The following is a 19,645-nucleotide window of genomic DNA, read 5'->3' as shown; positions in this document are numbered from 1 at the left end:
TAAGAGATTACAAGCCTCTTTTAGGATCCTATTTTCAGAACAACACTTTGTTTAGCAAGAAAGGTGCTATTGAGTTTCAGTTACTTAGTTTGATGCTTTTACTTTCATCATCATTTCAGCAATTTCTGTTTAGGGACCAATATTAAGACTTGGATTTATGTGTACTGTATTCATGCATGTCACCTTAGTATTTGTTAAAGGGATATGGCATAATATCATATATTAATTTAAAGTCAAGCCTTTGTTCCTCCTTTCTTAAGGTTTTCCTTTACACTTCACATACTTGGAAATTTCTTTTTCCAGCATCATCAAGTATTATTATGGAAAGTATTAAACGATTTTAGTAAATACCCCTTAAAATGTATGTATTAAAATTTCCCTCTAACTGCTCCAGATATATCCACGGGCTTTAGACCACAGACTTGGAGTATGGAGGAAATCTTCTTTCCTTCCTCTTTCAATGTGACAAGGCATGGTGACAGTAGGATTACATCACTGCTCTTTTCCAGAGGATACAGGAGAAAGAACAGCCTTTGTGTGTCCTACACAATTAAACCTATGTAGAAACTGGTAAGGCTGATAACAGCCTTCCTTGAACACTCCCAGGTGCTTAGGCCCCTTCTCAGTGTGGAAAGCCTCTACAGTGACGGAAGTATTTCCAACCCGTTGGGAATTTCTCTAGCAAAGGGCTGCATTTCGACCTGTGACACAGCATTCAGTAGATGCATTGTGTAGAAAGCTCTTCAAGAGGAAAAGGAGGAGAAAGGGAAAAATACAAGCCTAACTTAGATTTGTTGGAGATTCTTAGGGTCAGTAAAGAGGACTGCTGCAACCAAATGCATTCAGCTATGTATCAGCATGAATTGATCTCTGTGGAAGTGTAACAGAGCCTGAAACCCCGGGGCCATAAATTCTTGGATCTAGTACTTTGTTATGATCAAAAATGTCATGGTCTCCATTTTATATCTTTATCTAATGTGGTAAACCTTACAGGTACTGTATTTCTGATTTGATGATGAGGTTTTGTTGTTACAGTGTAAGGAGAAATGGATTGAGGTAACGAAGATGAAGAGAGACACAGCTTCCATTTAAAAAGTGAGAAAATGATGATTGATAAAGAAATTGGACAATGCAGAAACATTGATAGCCATTTAAAAATCTTTTAATCACAAAGTGCTTTCATATCATAATTCTTGGAAAACATTCCAGGTGGTAAGGGTTTGTATTTTTGAGATGGTTATTACTGTCAGTTAAAGGAAGACCATGAATGTGTGAACTATACCATTTAAGATGCCCCTGGCATTTGAGTGCAACATGCTGACAGGTAATACCTAATTTTTTTTCCACCAAGGTCCATCTTTCATATCACAGTAATTGTAAAATTAGGACAACAGCAATCCAAAGTGATGCATTGTTTAATTGCAACCTTCTTCATAATTTTGTTTGGTTTTCAGGCAAAATTAATGACCTAAATTGGTAAGATGTTAAAACAGTTTCAAACAATGAAGATACGGAGATATTTTAATATAGAAAGACTATTGCTTCTTCGCAATGGGAGGAAGGAGCAGAGCTGGTAATGAGTGAAGAGTTAACACCAGAGAAGGACTTCTGTCTGAGTCTTCTCCCAAGGTAGGTAAAATCCTGCAATTTTTTTTTTTAGAAATACCTTGTTTGAAAGCATTTTACCACATATATGTGTAAACTAACGTTTAGCACACTGAAAGGCATTCTCCCTTTCTGTGTGCTTCTGTGGCGTGAACAAGGTGCTGACACTAGAGGATGTACCTCTTCAGTCATTCGTATCTTCTTTTATCCAAAGATAGTGCTTCAACCTTTTTAACTTGTTTTGTTTCCCATTAAAGAAGAAGAAATGGCTCACACAGGGAACACTTGTGAAGTCTAAGGAAGGCTGCAGGGTTTGCTGGGTTGGACAAGACATGCTCTAAACAACAGTTGGTCTTTTTTTCCTTTACTAAGTTCTCACATCTCACTTACCCCAGAGCAATTCTTAGGTGTCAGCCTAAACCAGAAAGTTCCCGAGGATTAACCTGAAGAATCTTGAATTAAAAAAAATCAAGAGATGATCGATGGATTCTTCTGCTAGATCTCATGTTGCCATTTCCTTTCCGCTCTGTTCCTCTTGAGGTTCTCTTTCCGGTATGGTAGAGTCGTCCTTTTCACCCCGAGGCTTGGGCGCTCTGCAGAAATAGTGATTGTCTAATACCGGAAATAGTTTGCAGTGCTTACTTGCTGCTTTGCCCCATGCATAAGAAATAGAGTGCAGTTGTAGGAGTTAAGATAGAGAAGCCATGATGCTTAATAAGAGGAGTGAAGTTGATTTCATTTTGCCTGCACTAGATGATACAAACTGGAACGCTTTCATGAACAAGAAAGTATTTCTACTCAAAGGCAAAAGAGCTGTATTGCATTGGTTTTATTACCTGTGAACGTCAGATTCTTCTTCCAGCAAGTCAGTGGCATCTTTCCCTTTTTTCCTTACAAATTCTTCGCTTAGCCCAACCTGCTGGAGGGTGTGTCTGTAGCGACGCTCTGCTCCTTGACAAGCATCACGCTATGAAATCGAAAGTTAAACAGTAAGCGCATAGAACTGGGGCTTCCCCATAATGGTCAAGTTGTTTTAAAGTTCATGGCTGACACTCCAAATGAGAACAAGAGGACAGCAAAGGCCCTGTCCAGAATTTTTGTCATCCATACAGTACAGTACCAAAACTGAATACTAGGAGAATGTCTCACATCTCTCAAAGCCAGAGCTCACCTTTTCCTGCTTCTGTTCTTTTTTTCTTCCTTTTTCTGTTCTCCTGTTTCTACAGCATTCCAGTCTTACCAGACTAGCATACTTGTGTCCAAGTCCTGACTTGGACACTCAAATTGAGAATAAATGCAAAAAAGGGTTGTGAGAAGTTCTGGAAGCATGTTTGCTTGTCATTTGTAAGCACTAATGACAGTGGAGTTCAATAAACGGAGGGCACCTATGAAATAGCTTCGTATCAGCTCATCTTCAAGAAAATGAAAACCAAGTATCCTGGATCCTATATCCTCACTACCTCCAAATAAACCTTGCAAATTAATGTAGTCTGAGATGGCAGTTTTCCAGAGGGCCTGGCCAGTTCCTAAAGATTAAGGTGTTCTGTGTGGAAGGATAGAAGTCTTGTCTCAACATGAATGAATGCTGTTGATACTGGTGAATTCTTACCAATGTGGCAAACAGAAATGTTACCAATATTTATCATACAAATGTGTTCTCTGCCTCCATTACCACTCATCTGAAGAGGAAGTCTGACCCAGGAGGGTACTTTCTATTGACAAATCTTAAATCAGCATGTTGTCAACGTATTGTCACTATGTCTCTAACCAGATATCATCCCTGCAGGAGACAGAACTGAAAGAGATAACCCAGGGAAAAAGATACTTTGTAGAGAGTAAAGATTTTATCTACACCTCAAGTACAATATAGATTTGCAGATGGTACTGTGTGATGGATGTGATGTGCTCAACGCAACCCCAGATAGCAGAGCTTGCAGGTGATATAAGCGACATAACTGTCATTAATGTTTTTCTAGTAGCACTAGAAGTACAAAGAAAAAGGGCTCAACTGGAGAGGGTTTTAAGAAAAAAAGTTTAAAATGTCTAGACTGTAGGCTATGGTATTCAGGTGTGGAATAAGTATTCATATAATTTCTGGTGTGATAAGGCCTTAATTTTGATCAGGCTATATATTTTGATTGCAAAGGACTAGAAAGCTCTACAACCAAGAAATAAGTCTGAGTGTTTTTTCAAGTGGTGGGAAGGAATTTAAATTATACTTTGGGGTGGCCTTCCAGGTGTTATTTTGAGTGTAGTCAAGAGACTATGCAGCCATTTGTACCTTCTTATCCGTGAATTAACTTGAGACTAGATTTTTTAATGCCTGTCTTGAATGAAAGACAATGTATCCTGTCATCCAGAAACACTCTGGAACTTTGACCAGTTACCTTGGTGACCTGTTCAAAGAGGTATGGTCTGTTCTTGACTCGCAGCTGCATTTCTTCCAGCTCCTTTCTGTATTCCTTTGTTCTCTCTCTCATATTTTGCCTGAAATGGAAAAGTTCCCTGTCTAATACATATTCCTTCTGATTGTAGCTGATCAGGAACAAGGAATTCTCAATAACTGTTTTGTTCTTTAAATAGCTCTGGTAATTGTCTTGATTCCGAATGCTGGGTATTGCTGGCAAGTTACGGACCTATTAGCAAAGCTTTACTACTAGAGTGTAGGCAGAGAACCAATGTTCACGTTTTTAGAAAACCTTGTCTTATGTGTGCTTTACCAAATCATATATTTCAGTTGGCTTGTTTGTAAAAATTAGTTTCTACAAATGTTAATCTAAAGGAAACTGTTCTGTATGGAAAGAGTAGCATGGAATTGTCAAGAAACCCAAATGAATGTGGAATGGGTATGACAGCCAAAAAAGTTAGGCTAGGAACGTTCTTAGACCCAATTCCTCCTAAAGAATTATCTGATGATCCCCAGTTAGTAGAGCAAACGGTTCATTTCTGTGCAGAATAAGATACTGACCAGTTCTGTTTTGACTTCTCCTTGCGTGTTTCCTCCAGACTTTTATGCGGATCCAGGGCTTTTGCTCGGCTGTTCACTGACTTTTGGATAGCTTGACATTTCTTCTTCTGTTTCTCCAGCCAATAAATTCCTTCTTTGTCCCCTTCCTTTTTCTTATCTTGGGAGTATCTATATAGAAAAAAGTTATTAATGAGCTCACTTGAGACTGCCAGACCACATGCTAGCAGGGAATTTCAGTTTTCAGTCCTCTAAGGAGAAAAGCAAAATTTCAGATATACGAGCATGCAGCTCCCAAATCAACTGGGAGGCAGGGCAAGAATTAGCAAAGAAAGAAGACAGAGAAACATTTAGGAAAAGTATTGTTGATGTACTTGATGTGATGGGGGAAAACATTGACTTTTTTCCTCCATTTTGATCATTAGTTGGTGTATGGTCTTGTAGACAAACTTTTCTACTTACCTGATAGCAGATTCCCTTTTTCTAGCTGCGTCTGTAATATGCACTGGAAGGGTGTTGGAAGAGAGAGAGGAAAGTCCGGTCAGAGAATGACTTTTTTGCACTGAAACCTTGGAAAGTTGCTGAGAATCCTGAAAAAAATGGAACTTTATTCAGTGTATTTGTTCACAGTACAGAATCTCCTTTGTTCTTTGTCTACCAAAGAGAACAGTTGGGGTGTGTGGGCAACGCACTCATTCTTCACTCTTCCATCAGTAGGGATTTACCTGGGAAGGGGCTGGGGGTGAGGGGAAGGAGATGTGACTAGGAATATGGAAGGGTGGCTGAGCCTTAGCTGTCATAGCTCATTTCTTTGTGTAGAATTTTTTTCTCTGGTTTGTCCTAGAATTCTGCAGTACTCCCAAGACAAGGGCAGAGGTCACAGGATGTTAACCATCCATAAATAAGTGCTATAAATTTAAGAAGTTGCTATCTTGATCGGAGAAAGCAGCACCACAGAAATTCCAGTCATCTCACCTTTATTTTTTCATTAGCCTGCCTCTGCCTGCCACGGAGATTGGAGGTTCTTAGCTTGAATGGCTTATTACGAGTTGCCTCTTTGATTTCTTGTCTTCTTACTGCTTCCCTCTGAAATGCCCAGTAAAGTCCTTCAAAATCCGGTATTGTTGGATTAATCCTTGGCTTGAAGCTGAAACTTTTGTCCTGCAAGAAGCCAAGTCTCTCCTGCTTAGTTTTAGTGGCAGTTCGGGACTGAGGCTCTCTCCGACAGTTGCTAGTATCTATAAGAGCTACAGAGCTCTCAAGCAAATCCTTGGCTCTCATTTGAATGCGGATTTCTCTGTAGAGTTCAGCTTCTAACGAATCAAAAGCAAGGCAATGAGAAGAATATGAGTGACATAAAAGGCTGTGAAATTGCCACTGCACAACTCTAAACAATGGCAGCTACACGTACAGGAGAGACCAGACATCCTGTGTTCTCTTTCCCCACTTTCCAACCTCTCTCTCTCCTCTGCCTCCCAGGAAAAAAAACATTCAAAGATACCAGAAGAAAACATGGTAGAGTCTCTTTCTTAGGCATTAATCTCTAGATATCTCTTTCACTTATCAGAGCAAGTTACTGAACAGGCCTTCTCCTCCTATTCCTGTTCTTAGGGGTACCAGATAACTTGTGCCCTTTGACTTGCAGACCTGTTGTGTTAATCAAGGTTCTACTTCTCGTATTTCGTTCGGGACTTTATGTCATTATGTTGACTGTGGGATCCAAATGGGCTGTTCAAATATACTTGTAACGGATGATGGCTTTTCTGTGTAATATCCAGCAGTGTTTGTCTATATTGGAAAAGATTTTAAGTAAGGACCATTTGGTGGATCCATCATGTCTTGTGACTTCTGTGACAAAATTTCCATAGAAAGAATGTGTTTCAGGATATAGCGTCAAACTGAGCCCTTTCCTGTGCAGCCCTAAATATTTGAGAAAATGCAGACAAATAGTTGGCTGTGGGGTTTTTCTTTTTGCTTTTAGAAAAAAAAAAATCAATACCGCTGTTTGCAAAATAAGACTTTTTTTATAAGTTTGCATTGACTGAGGTATGAAATGTTTACTCCTTCTCCTTTCTCATATACCAGATAGAAACAGAATAATGGCTTGTCCTTTGCTCTCTTTTATCTTTCTAATCTATTCAGTTTAGTGCACCACAACAGAATGTTTTCTGATGAAAACTGAACTGGTATATACTCAAGAAGAAATCAGTGGGAAACAGTAAAAAAAAGAAAGGGGTGAGAAAAGCAATGAGGATTATCAAGGACTGGTTTAGTTCCTACATTCAAGTGTGAAGTCTGAATTGCTTACTTCAAACTTACAACTGCGGGAGCTTAAGCCATCTGAAAGAAAGCAAGCATGAGGAAAACTTCCTTGGCTGTCCCTCTGACTAGAATGGTCCTGGCACCTACCTCCCCTGTTTTAGCACTTAATAAGAAGGTGGAGAGCGAGTGGGAAGATAACTGAAAACATCAGAGAATGGCAGGAGAGACTGGACTACTGCACTATCTCTTAGAACCAAACTAATTGCCTGATTTGGGCTCAGGAAATATTTTTCTCCTAGGGATCCTGTGCAGCACAGATCAGTTGGGTGGGAGTAAAATTGTCAGTTCCAAGATACTGCATGGACCTTGGACACTTCTGGCACTATCTCTGACTTCACGTTTGTGCCACAAATCATCTAAGTCCCTTCAGCATAACCAAAGGTATGGAATCTAGTGTAGGGAAGGATTCCCAAACTGTCGTGATTTGCGGCAAAAGGGGTATGGAAATCTGTCTGAAGAGCTCAGTGTACCCATGTGTGCTGGGGAGTGGTACACAACTGCTGCTGCTGACACTGATACAAGACTACTAAATTTAGGACACACTGCTGTAAGGGTATCTAGATGAAACATAATGACCGGTGATACACAGGAGACTAGACAACACCAGGGGATGTAATGATATTGGCTTTATACTCCAAGTAACACCCTATGGGTCATCGTCCTACTCTCCACAATGGAGATAACAAGGGACTGGCAGGGAGTTTTTACCTTTGAGTTTATCTCCAAGAAGTGGGTCATAAGTAGATTTAGGAACTTTTTTACTGGCTTGCTTCTGTTTGGAGCTCTCATTTGGGGTTGCTGCTGCCAGGAACTTTTGTCTGATAGCTTCTTTCTTTTTCTCCTCCTTCTCCAGGAAACTGAAGGGCCGCTGGGTTGCAAGTAGCAGCTCCTTTCTTTTCCGTGTTGCTATTTGCCTGCGAATCTCTTTCTGCTCCATTATTTCCTGATAAAGGGGCAGAAACACATGGGCAGGTACAGGCTGTGCCCGGAATTGTTTCTGACATTCAGCTTCATCCTGGCTTTGCCTTTTGTCTCTCTCTTTGTCTACTTCAAGAAACATGTATGACTTCATCAACTGGGACTTTCTGTGAGCTTCCCGCAGTGTCATTTCAAAGGGCTGAGGGATGGTGATGGAAGGAATCCAGGGAGATGAAGCGCTTTTTGGCCTCAAGCGGGATTTAGGAAACAAGTGAGGCTTTTGCTGATCCCAGGTACTGTCCAAGGTGAGGTCGATCAAAGAACTGGACTGCCTTTTGTTACCAGATGTACGACTAAGACAAAGACATTATAAAGGGGAAATAAGGGAAATTATTAAAAAATAGAAGTAAAAGAAGGAAGACATTGTTGATTAAGAAGAAGACACCGTAGACTGATCTGGTCATTAAAAAACAGGCCTAGGGCTTATCGTTCTTGGGCTCTTAGTTTGCTTTGCTACCAAAGTTCGTGAGCAGAGCTTTGCTTGTTTTCTCTTTTCCATGTATAAAATGGCGGTTATGCCTACTTAGCTTTGTAATGCAATTTATTACGCTGCTAGCACTCTATTGCCAGAAAGGCCACAAGTAAACCAGAAAGTTCCAACTTTAGGGATATCTGGCTGATAGCTACTCAACATAAAAGACAAACTCAGGAGAGGCAATAAATTAAGCACACAGATGCACAAATCCTAAAAAACAGTACCAAACACCGGAATTTGTAAGCTGCTAATAGAAGGGCCATTGCAAAAAACTGCTTTAGTGCAACACTTAAGAGGTTCAGCTGGAAACTTTGTAGCTGATAAGAAGACCATATAATTGATAATAAGAAAAAACCCCAAGACTATCATGGGTTTCATTGAAATAGCAAACTTCTCATAGGATGTTTGAGGGTGATTGTGAAACTGAATAAAACTTCTAAGATATTTAGGGAAGGAATAAACGCAGGTAAAAGGAAGGATCAGGGCAGACCAAGAACAGGAAAATGGGAAAAAGGCAGGTAACAGAAGGTGCTGATCATGTGTAAACAGGCTCCTGGTTAATACACTTGCCTGGTGATGCTGCAGTTTGTTCTTCTTCATAAACTATTTCCTTTGTAAGAGAGTGTCTGTGTGTGATCTACTAGTGAACTTCAAGCTGGACTAACCACAGAGAAAGACAAGAGATCTGAGAGCTAGATGTTGGAGACATTGCAGCTCTGAAGACTGGATGCTGGATAGAAACGTGTGTGATCTGCTAGCAAATTTTAAGCGTGATTAGCTGACGAGCAGGAACAGGATTTGTGCTGTTCATGTTTTAAGTGAATGTTGCTTACGTGGGCACCTGTTGGCCCCATCCTCCCATCTGTGAATACATTTGTGGCCAGCATGTTGGTACTATACACGTGCACTTTAGGACTTCACGCTCCGCCTCAACGTTGGCCAGAAGCAGCAGGAATCCCCTGGGCCATTTTGCCTTCCTTACCAGGTACCATCCTACCTGAGAGCCTCCCACAGCTTGTCACGCAGGACTGCCGCCTCCTGCCTGAAACCCTCGAGCTCCTCATCCTCTTCAGACACCCCGAGGTCACCCCTTAAGTTTGCCTGGGACGGTAAGCCCAGTTCTAACGGAGACTGCCGATCTCCCATCCCGAGAGGCCGCTCCCAGCTCCTCGCCCGGTGGCGGAAGACACGGGAGTTGGTCCGTTATACAGCCTGAGGGGATGCCGGCCGTGTCACCTGGAAGAAAAAAAACAATCGAGAAGTGCTCGTTTCGGGGGTGCGACCCTAACCTCCGTGCCCAGCCTCGGCGCTCCCGGCTCTACCTCAGCCGCGGCGGCGGCGGTCGGGGCTGAGGTAGAGCCGGGAGCGCCGAGGCCGGGCCGCTTCCCTCACCTGCAGGCCGCCGCCTCAGCCTCCCAACGGCACCTCTCTCGGCTCCCGCCAATCAGCGAAGCCGACAACGCTCTAGGCCCGCCTTTTTGGCCTCAAGCAGCCAATCAGACTCCAAAACAGACAGCACCCACCGCTCGCTTATTGGTGCTCGTGAAGAACTGTATTCCGTTAGTGCACGCCCCCAAGGCAGGCTGCGTTGTCATGGTTTCCCGGAGCGACTTCCGCTCGGAGGTGGCTGGCGTGTCGTCACTTCCGTAGTGATGGCGGCTGTGTGCGGTCGGGGGCTGTTGGCTCCGCTCCGTGGGCGGCTACGGCCTGGCCCGCGGGCTCCGCTCCGGTCTGTCGCCGCCGCCGCGCCGCTCTACGACGTGGTGGTGTCGGGCGGGGGTATGGTCGGGAGCGCCATGGCCGCCGTGCTGGGTAAGGCTGTGACCTTCTTGCCCGCTCCGGGCGACGTCGCAGGTGCTGTCGGCCCGGCCCCGGGGGCTGCAGTCACGGCCTCACAGCCGGCGGCCGTCTCTCCCTCCTGCCCCTGCCGCGATGATGTGAGGTTTCGGAGGCCTTTGGGCCTCCCGCACCGTGTTTTGTGAGTGCAACGAGTGGCGGGTTTTGTGTCCCGCTGCCCTCGCTGTCTGTCTCACCGCTTGCACAAAAAATTTAAACTTGGAGTTTTCCCAAAAGCTGCATGTTTCAGTGTGTGGGGTATTGCTTATTTTCATAAGTCGACCTTAATTATTAATCCCTGTTGGTGACAGTGTGAGATAACTATGTGGTTACCATTTAGGATCTTAACGTTCAAGATCCTGTTGTGGAATTTCCTTATTCCCCCATCCTTTTGTGACAGCACTCTAAGGTTGACTTAAAGCTGTTTGGATACCTGAACGCTATGATGAGCCTTATCCTATTTATATATTTTTTTAATGTAGCCATTACTTTGAATTCTGTAGACTACTTGTAGTATTTCTATCAAACATGGTCACCCTTAAATCACTGATGGATAATTTCAGCCATAGCTGAAAATGCTTTTCTGATCCTAAGTTTCATTCTCTAACCCTGTATTTTAAACACTGGAATACCAAGTTAAAATGGGTTTGTGCTTGGTTTGCATCTAGAGATCTGAGAGTACTGGCTGCTTCTTTATTTGCAGTGTTGGTTCAGAAGGGTGTAATAGTGACAGAAGACTAAAGAAAAGAATGCAAAGAAGAGCAAAAGAGCAAAGGTCCTAAGCAATAAGTGCTTTGAAAGTATAAGGGTTTACTTGCAAACTTACCATTGTTCTGCTTGTATTGTTAAAGAAGACCACAGTGGAATTGAGACAGCAAAAGAACCCCCTCCAGCAGCGATATCTAAGGCTAACATGTAGGTTTGGGACCTTTCAAGAAATGAGGTTATGTTATGCACAATCTAGAAAATATGCTCAAGATACTGCTGTTATGAGGACTGCTGTAGTAGTAAACCCTGGATGTTATACGGACACCGTTTCTGGTCTCAGTACCTTCTGCAACCATAGTGGTCAGATGCAACAAGCATGGCTAATTCAGCTGCAGTGTGATTTACTCTTTACTTGAGTCATCTTTTCAATTTTTTTCAGTTCTCTTTAACTGAAAGTTAAAGTCTAAACTGCCTGTGCTATTCCACTGTCAGAATATAAGGATAAAGAAAACATAAATGTAGTTGCTAAGTATCATAGAAGTTTTATTTTGATCTCTTGTTCTAATTAGTGAATTTACGTTTAAGCTTTGAAAAATGTGTTCTTTGCTTGGAGTAAACACTGCACATTTCACTCATTAATACTTCAATAATGAACTTTCATAACAAAATATGCACAAATTTGTACAAAAAATGTAAACGTCGTACAAAAAGAAAATGTTTAATCCTTGCTTTAACTGCAAAAGGGTCGTCAGTCTCAATAACAGGATTGTAGTCATAAAGCTTTAAAATACAAAAGTTTACCTGCCTAATCAAAACCTGTATTGTAAATGCGTTTCTTTATTAAGTTTTGCATCTATTCTTATTACAAAAATGCGTAGGCGTTACTGACAGAGAAATAAGAAATGAGGTTTTTGGCAAGAGCATTGTAACAAAGCATATATTTGCTTATTTTAGGGCATGATATCCACTTCCAGGATAAGAAGATTGCTTTGCTGGAGGCTGGTCCTAGGAAAGAATATAATCGTGTGCCAGACAGTTACAGTAACAGGGTCAGTTCCATCTCCCCAGGATCAGCAACCCTCCTAAGCAGTAAGTATAATTTCTATTGTTTGCATTTTTAACAGTATATTTGAGCGGTTTTTATTTTGTTTAAACAGAACCCCTTTGAGCATGTGCTGCCTTCGTCCTAAACTCAATGGAATTATTGGCCTTTGTCTCTTAGTATTCTACATGCTGAATTGTGGTGATTAAATCAGGCTTCTTTTGATAACAGGGATCTGTGTTCTGGTATCGTGGTCTGATCTGATCTATATGTGTTATATAAATATATGTGACATTAGGCTAGTGAGAGGTTGTAAGGTGCTCTCTATAGCACCTGGAATGTTCTGTTCACAAAAGAAGCACGTACTTAGTGCTCTGTAGTCTGGTAACTTACTTCTGCTGGTTAATTTTCATTTTAAAGACAGATTTGAGCTTTGATTCCTTATGAAGAAAGAAATGTTATAAACAATGATGGCCGTGCATTTCTGTGTCTGTTTTATTACTCAGTGATAGGACAGTGAGAGTTGACTGTTAAGTCACAGTGTTCATGGAAAGCTCTTGTTTCGTTTCTACTGGCTTGTGTTAACAGTAAAATAATGTGATGCTGGAGCTGTGAAAGTATTGAGGCAGGCCTGGCCCTGTCTGGGGATGGTGCAAGCGGGGTCTGGGCATTGATGGTCAGGGAGGGAGGAGGAGGGTGTAGAGTGAGCTTCAGTTTTGACATTGGGTCTCAATGTCACATGTGAACGTGCACCTCCATGCATTTCTGTCCTTTTTCTCTTTTAGGTTTTGGTGCCTGGGATCATGTCTGCAGCCTGAGACTCAAACCGTTCCGGCGAATGCAGGTACCTTACTTAGGGCTGCAAATATACTATGTGTCTGTCTACCGTGAATTCTCAGAAGTACTGACACTAATGATCCAAAGGTTTTTTCTTTGGTAAAGGGCAGGTCATGCTTATGATGATTCCTGTTACTTTTTTTAGGGGAGCAGTCTACTCAGAAATACCTGTCCTCAGAGTCTTGATGTTACAGGGTGAAAGGTTGATTTCTAATGGAAGCTGTAGATACTGAGGCATGGGTACTAGCTGGGAAATAAAGGTAAAGTGTGTATTAGTTTTGGTGGGGATAGAGTTAATTTTCTTCTTCACAGTAGCTAGTATGGGGCTATGTTTGGGATTTGTGCTGAAAACAGTGTTGATAACACAGGGATGTTTTCGTTACTGCTGAGCAGTGCTTACACAGAGCCAAGGCCTTTTCTGCCTTTCACCCCACCCCACCAGCGAGCAGGCTGGGGGTGCACAAGAAGTTGGGAGGGGACACAGCCAGGACAGCTGACCCCAACTGACCAAAGGGATATTCCATACCATATGATGTCATGCTCAGCTTATAAAACTGGGGAAGAAGAAGGAAGGGGGGGACATTCAGAGTTAGGCGTTTGTCTTCCTAAGTAACTGTTACGCATGATCAAGCCCTGCTTTCCTGGAAATGGCTGAACACCTGCCTGCCGATGGGAAGTAGTGAATGAATTCCTTGTTTTGCTTCGCTTACACATGCAGCTTTTGCTTTACCTATTAAACTGTCTTCATCTCAACCCACGAGTTTTCGCATTTTACTCTTCTGATTCTCTCCCCCATCCCACCGGGGGGGAGTGAGCAAGCAGCTGTGTGGTGCTGAGCTGCCCGCCGGGGTTAACCCACAACAAGTTGGTAGGGTAGCTTTATATGTTAATTATGTAACAGGAAAGTAGGGATAAAAAACTTTCTTTGCAATTAGTTTTTAAGATTAAGCTAGCTCATTGTATGAAAGGAATTATGTGATGTACTTTAGTAGCTGGGAATGGACAGTAATCCAGGACATTTCCTCTAGTTCTGTATTTCTAGATTGCCGCGTCCTTTTCCTGGTAAGATGGATACATTCATAGTTCCTGAAAGGAACAGCACTTATTTATTATGTAGCTTCATGTAATTTATTTTTTCTTGTAGGTGTGGGATGCTTGTTCAGAAGCCATGATCGTTTTTGAGAAAGATGACTTAGATGACATGGGTTACATAGTGGAGAATGATGTCATTATGTCTGCTCTCACAAAACAGTTAGATGCAGTAGCAGGTAGTGGACAACTTCTTTAATATTTTATTTCCTGCAGAGGGCTTGCCGTTACTCGCCTCCTGTTGTGTGTGCTAAGTTACGAGAGGGAGAAAGACAATTCATCTAACAAGTAAATCTGAGACATAGGCAGCTGCTTGAATTTGGGGGGAGGGAGAAATCTGTCTTCCAAAGGCTACACAGCAAGAAAACAGTTGCATATGTAGTTCTCCAGAACATAGTCTCTCCAAAAGTAGACTTAATGAAAAGATCTGTAGCTTTCTATCCAGAGTAGGCCTGACAAAGGGTTGGCCAGATCTGTTCTTTCAGGGTGCCTTGAGAATTGTAGGGTCAGCTCTTAGGGTGCCATTAAGACATGCATGGCCTTTGCTGTTGTAGCGATATTTACTTTTTTCACGTCTGTATCATGCTGTGACCATAGTACTTTGTGTTCCTATCAGACCGGGTGGAGGTTTTCTACAGGAGCAGAGCAGTGGGATATACCTGGCCCCTTCCCTCTCACAGCTGTGACACAAGCCCTTGGGTCCAAATTGAGTTATCTGATGGACGCAGACTTCAGACCAAACTGCTGGTAACTAAACTTTTTATTTCTGTTGATCAGGCGTCATCTTTTGCCCAAGTCCTTTCCACTGGATTTGGTTCTGATTCCGTGTGTGCCGCTCCACCCACGTGGAGGGCTTGAGTGAGGTGAGTGGCTAACTCTGTCAGAGATGCTATGGGACACAGCGCATAGGCTTTTCTGTACCTGATGCAAGGAGACTGTGCTGAGTTGGACAAGTACAGAAGGGGCCACGTCTTCTGGTTTTTGGGCAATCTTTTTTTTTTTTCTAAATAAACAAAAAATGTGTACGTGCAGGCTGACGTTTGTAGATTGGAATATTGACTTTCTTAGGAGCTGCTGAAGGGGTTGCTTTGTATCTCTTTGTTTTGCAGATTGGCGCGGATGGTCATAACTCTGTAGTCCGGAAGGAAGCCGAAATTAAGAATATTGAGTATCGGTATGACCAGTCAGCTGTGGTGGCAACTCTTCATTTGTCTGAGGTGAAATTCTGCAAATTGACTTTTCCATAAGCAGCAGAACAGTTTAAGCAGGTGATCCAGGTCACTCGTTCATAACTATCCACTTGCTTCTTTCCACTGTAGGCCACCGACAATAATGTAGCATGGCAGAGGTTCCTGCCCACAGGGCCAATTGCGCTTCTTCCAGTAAGATGGCTTGTGGTCTCTGTGGGTTTTTTTTGTTTGTTTTTTTGTTTGTTTTTTGGTTTTTTTTTAAGTTTTTAGTCTGTTCTTTTCTAGTAACTTTCTGTGTTGGTTCTGTCTCTTAAGAATTTGTCCATCTGCCCTTTACTTTTCAGTTATTGCATTTGTTTTCCCCTCCTGCCCTCTCACTTTATCCTTGGTATTTCGCGCTTGTAGCAAGTTGGGCTGGAAGAGTAATGTGCAGAGGGAGTGGTGTGGGGCAGGGCAGTGGGGAAATCTTTGCATTGATCATTTATTTTTGCTTCTTTTTCTCTTCATACTTACCCTTGACATTCTCTTAAACTAGCTGTCTGACACTGCCAGCTCTCTGGTCTGGTCTACATCTCATGAACATGCATCGGAACTTCTTGCTATGGATGAGGAAAGTTTTGTGGATAGCATCAACTCCGCCTTTGTGAGTATCGGCCTTGTGGCGGGTATGAGGCTGACTTCTTTGTAATCACGAGAAATACAACGGAACCCTACAGCTTAAAGGATAGTAATGGGAGAGGTGGATTCTCAAGTTCCTTCCTCTGGTGAGGATGATATTAAAAAGGCACTTAGCAAAGAAAGGATGACCCCTTGGGACTGAATTAGGTTAGTTCTGAAAGTCACAGAAGAAGTGTGAAACTTCCAGAAGGTGTGAAGGGTAGGCTTATCCTAGTTGGAAACTTATATGTCCTAAAACAATGAAGATAGTTTCTTCTACTGTATAGTTTTGTCCAGGTGGTTAAAATTCAGTATTTGGAGCTCATTCGGATTTTTTTCAACTGGATTCTTTTATATGTCTAGTTTGGGTTAACATCTAAAGATTTGTTTGTTTTTTTCAGTGGAGCAATGTAAACCACTCTGACTTCATTGATACTGCTGGGGCCATGTTTCGATCTGCTATTTCACTCCTGAAACCCTCGGGGACTGCAGTCCGTCAGCTGCCCCCAAGTGTTGCTGAAGTAGATCCAGAGAGCCGAGCCATGTTCCCTCTTGGAATTGGGCATGCAACAGAGTATGTCCAGCACCGCGTGGCTCTTATCGGGTAAGGTCCCCAATGGTAGCCCTCGTGCGAGTGGGGGATGTGTGGTTAGAAATAGCAACTCCCAGTCAACAAATTAGATGATGAGAAATAATTTATAGTTTCAGTTTGACTTTATCCATGCCCTATTTGTACGGTGTGCTCTTGTGCCAACAAAGTCCTTTTGTATGAGTAGCTCTCTGTCTGTTGTGTGTGCTTTCTATGTAAATTGCAAGATAATTATTTCCCTTTTCTGGTTTGTGTAGTCCAGCGAAACGATCCAGTATCTCATGCTGGACCTGTACTTCCCCAAACAGTGTAGCAGCCATTCTGTGTACCAGTTTGAGTTTTAAACTCACCTTTCTTGAACACAAATGACGAAATTTACAAATTATTCCAGATGGAATATCATAGGCTTTTGTATGGTGGCCTATAGAAATAGGAAAATATCTAATCTTTTACATTCTAAGGCTGCATGTACTTTTTTCTCCGCTACAGCTGCAATACACTGGTAGCTTATAGTAATTCTTGGATGCCGTATTACATTCAGATGCTTTTCATCTTTCCAACTTATGAGCCACTCTGTGCTTGGGAGCATTCTGTGCTTTATAGCTTGTTAAAGTGTGTGATCTTACATTTCATAAGATGAAATTTAATTTCATTTCTCTAACTTCAAGACTCCCTTATCAATATGTCTGGCTTTGTCCTTTACAGATAAGTCTGCTCATAAAAGAACCTGGTTTTGTTTCTATTCAATGATATCCCACTTCTCCTTTGTATTCATGATGTCCATCTATCAATGACACACCTCCTGTTGTGCCGAGGTCACTTAGAAAAACATTAAGGCCACACATGATCTGAGAGAGGACTTTGGCTAGTTACCTCTTCATAATTTTTCCTTTCAGAATGCTTTTTGTTATCTCCCCTTTGTCTTGCTTCTTACAACTGGAGAGGCAGTCAGGTAGTTCAGCATAGCATGCAAGGAGGTACTGGATAAAGCGTATATGCTGCTGTAAGGTGGTGCTCATTGCAAAGAGGTGAGGAGTGCTATACTGATCCCTTCTGGGGTTTCTCAGACATTATGGCTTTCTTCAAGAAGGGATATAAATTTCTGTCTTCTCTTGCTCTAGGGATGCAGCGCACAGAGTCCACCCGCTTGCAGGACAAGGTGTAAACCTGGGCTTTGGTGATACTGCATGTTTAGCCCATCACCTCAGTGCAGCAGCCTTCAATGGGAGAGATCTGGGTAAGGATCCAAGACAATGAAGTGGCAGTAAGATGATTAGTCTTACAGGCCTTTGCTGCTAACATCAGGACAAGCATTATCTGTGTTTGCAGGTTAAGCGTGCTGCTATCTTGTGTTTGAAAGGCACAAGCACCTTTGAAGCAAAACTGTTCTGTCCATTGGCTATGGAGCAGTTAAAAATTTTTGGATGCGGTTTCCATCCCACAATCTTAAAGCTGCTTTAAAAAGAAAAAAGTTCTGCAGGATGGTAGTTAAAGAGGTGGTGAGATGAAGACCACTAGCTGATGGAAGGAGGCCTTTATTAAGACAGGCCATTTCTCTGTTCTTTTTCTGTGTTTTCAGTTGTCAGTGGAGACTGCTATATAGATAAGATGCACAATTTTTTTGTGGCAAGTAAATTTCAACATGAGCATTCAATTATCTCTTCTAGGCTCCTTAAAACATCTCTTAAAGTTTGAGACAGAACGTCAGAGGCATAACGTCTCCTTGATAGCTGCTATTGATGTGCTAAAGAGGCTTTACTCCACGAGGCTGCCTCCCTTGGTGTTGCTGAGGACATGGGGATTGCAAGCAACAAATGCCCTGCCTCCTGTCAAAGTAAGAATCTCACTTTAGTGAGGGCCATAGGAAGAGTCCAGAACTATTTGTGAAACATATACAAGCTGTGAAGATTTTTTTGCTACTTGTTCAAACTCAGCTTTTGTGTCCTGAATGAGCCTGAGGAGTTCCTAAATAACTGATGGCTCAGTAGTAATGGTTTCTCCTGCAGCACAAAGGAAAATGAGGATCTAAGTGTTTATACTCTGTATCAGTAGTTAGAGGTTAGAAGCCATTAGAAGTCTTTGGCTTTATTTTGCCATGGAATGAAAATGTGGAACCTTGAACTGCATTCCAGAAATGCACTATGAAAAACCAGCCCTATGAAGACACAGCTTCACTAAGAATAAGGCATCAGGTGACTTGACAGATGTGGTGTGCAGCTCAAACGAGTTATCTGTTTCTGTGCTGTTTTGCCTTGTGAAATTGTTCCCTCATGGCTGAAGTGCAAGTCTCTATTATGAAAATTACCTGAGGAAGGCAGTGGTGAGGAGGTTCAGTCTTAAACACAGACCCTCTATTTGCAGCCTGTCTGCCTAAATTCTGCACTGTCTTGACCTAGTTGCTGGATTTGCATGAGGTTCCTTAAGCCACCTGCTCTCAAAGCTCCCAAGCACCCTCAAATAAGATTCCTCATTTCTGGATTTGAATGTTTTATTCCACAAATCAAGTCACCTTCTTCCTATTAAACACAGGTGGCCTGTTTCCTTTGTGTTATGGTCACAGTTGAGATGCTACCTGAGTTGAAGAGCAGTAAATTCCTAAGGCGTAGTAGCTGCCACTGGCAAAGTGTCTTTATTAGTTGCACTAAAAAGAGGACTATGCTGCTGCTTCAGTGCTCAGAATTTTTCTTTCTGCTTCTCTGTTTAAAGCAGAAAACCAAATGAAGACCTCTTTTCTGAGCATAGAACCTGTTGGTAACACCTCTGTTTTGTGCTACTCAGGAGGGAAAGGAATACTGCAACTTCTTTAATTTTCTAGCATACAGGGATAGTGCTCTGCACTTGACTAAAAAGGCTGACAAAGAACTGTTGTCCATATATATAAAAGGGAAGGAGACTATAGCTGCTACATACGAATGTATGCTTATTACCAGTTTATGAAATAGTTATCTTTTTCTTCCCCTCTTTTAGGAGCAAATCATGGCTTTTGCCAGCAAGTGATCTGTTGTCAGTTTGGAACAGCAGCTTGCCAGTGAATGCATTGCCCTTATAAGGACTGTGACTGACTTGAATCTTTGAATTGTGTTATTTTAATTTAACAATAAAACTGGGGGATTGAGCTGTGTACTACATCACCCACTGGTTTGTGCAAAAGTTCTCTCATCTGCTCTCCTCGAGGATTTAGGGTCTCTTCCTGTAGTGCCGTGATGTCTTCAGCCACAGAACTATCTGTACAATGTGCTTTTAATTTGGGCCTTTTGAATTGAAGACTGAGGTGGAAACACCTGTCTGTCTTTTGGCAAATGCAGTGCTGAATTTTGCCAGCTACAAGTTTTGCTGCTTAATTACTTTCAGT

At 42.2% G+C, this 19,645-nt stretch overlaps 3 protein-coding genes across 7 annotated transcripts in view; 2 read left to right on the top strand and 1 right to left on the bottom strand.

Moving 5' to 3' along the window:
• ZNF410 (zinc finger protein 410) overlaps positions 1-11,931 on the top strand; it is a 36,078-nt gene extending 24,147 nt beyond the window's left edge. The window contains exons 11-12 of the transcript XR_012673878.1: positions 1,455-1,629; positions 11,844-11,931. The gene's annotated coding sequence lies outside the window, so the exon portion shown is untranslated. The remainder of the gene's footprint in view (positions 1-1,454; positions 1,630-11,843) is intronic.
• Positions 1,623-10,008, bottom strand: FAM161B (FAM161 centrosomal protein B). 4 transcript variants are annotated; one of them, XM_075151575.1, is made up of 9 exons: positions 9,738-10,008; positions 9,343-9,581; positions 7,601-8,163; positions 5,546-5,883; positions 5,033-5,160; positions 4,574-4,741; positions 3,993-4,092; positions 2,442-2,572; positions 1,623-2,198 (listed from the first exon to the last, which is right to left on the bottom strand). In XM_075151575.1, exons 2-9 carry the CDS (start codon positions 9,489-9,491, stop codon positions 2,108-2,110), a joined length of 1,668 nt encoding a protein of 555 aa, XP_075007676.1. In that variant the 5' UTR covers positions 9,492-9,581; positions 9,738-10,008; the 3' UTR covers positions 1,623-2,107. The 4 variants fall into 4 exon arrangements, 3 of the variants coding, with proteins under 3 accessions (XP_075007676.1, XP_075007675.1, XP_075007677.1); XM_075151574.1 differs by lacking the exon at positions 9,738-10,008 and having other exon boundaries at positions 9,343-9,703; XR_012673877.1 differs by lacking the exons at positions 3,993-4,092; positions 9,738-10,008 and having other exon boundaries at positions 9,343-9,705.
• COQ6 (coenzyme Q6, monooxygenase) lies at positions 9,972-19,424 on the top strand. 2 transcript variants are annotated; one of them, XM_075151587.1, is made up of 12 exons: positions 9,973-10,157; positions 11,844-11,978; positions 12,717-12,775; positions 13,913-14,036; positions 14,474-14,604; positions 14,967-15,074; positions 15,177-15,239; positions 15,583-15,690; positions 16,106-16,308; positions 17,415-17,530; positions 17,961-18,127; positions 19,261-19,424. In XM_075151587.1, the coding sequence occupies exons 1-12, from the start codon at positions 9,998-10,000 to the stop codon at positions 19,288-19,290; spliced, it is 1,404 nt and encodes a 467-aa protein (XP_075007688.1). In that variant the 5' UTR covers positions 9,973-9,997; the 3' UTR covers positions 19,291-19,424. The 2 variants fall into 2 exon arrangements, with proteins under 2 accessions (XP_075007689.1, XP_075007688.1); XM_075151588.1 differs by lacking the exons at positions 17,961-18,127; positions 19,261-19,424 and adding an exon at positions 17,605-17,954 and having other exon boundaries at positions 9,972-10,157.
• The last annotated feature ends 221 nt before the right edge of the window (positions 19,425-19,645 follow it).

Source organism: Calonectris borealis, chromosome 5 (assembly GCF_964195595.1).
Source record: "Calonectris borealis chromosome 5, bCalBor7.hap1.2, whole genome shotgun sequence".
NCBI classification, from domain to species: domain Eukaryota; kingdom Metazoa; phylum Chordata; class Aves; order Procellariiformes; family Procellariidae; genus Calonectris; species Calonectris borealis.
This window is presented reverse-complemented; position numbering and strand designations above follow the sequence as displayed.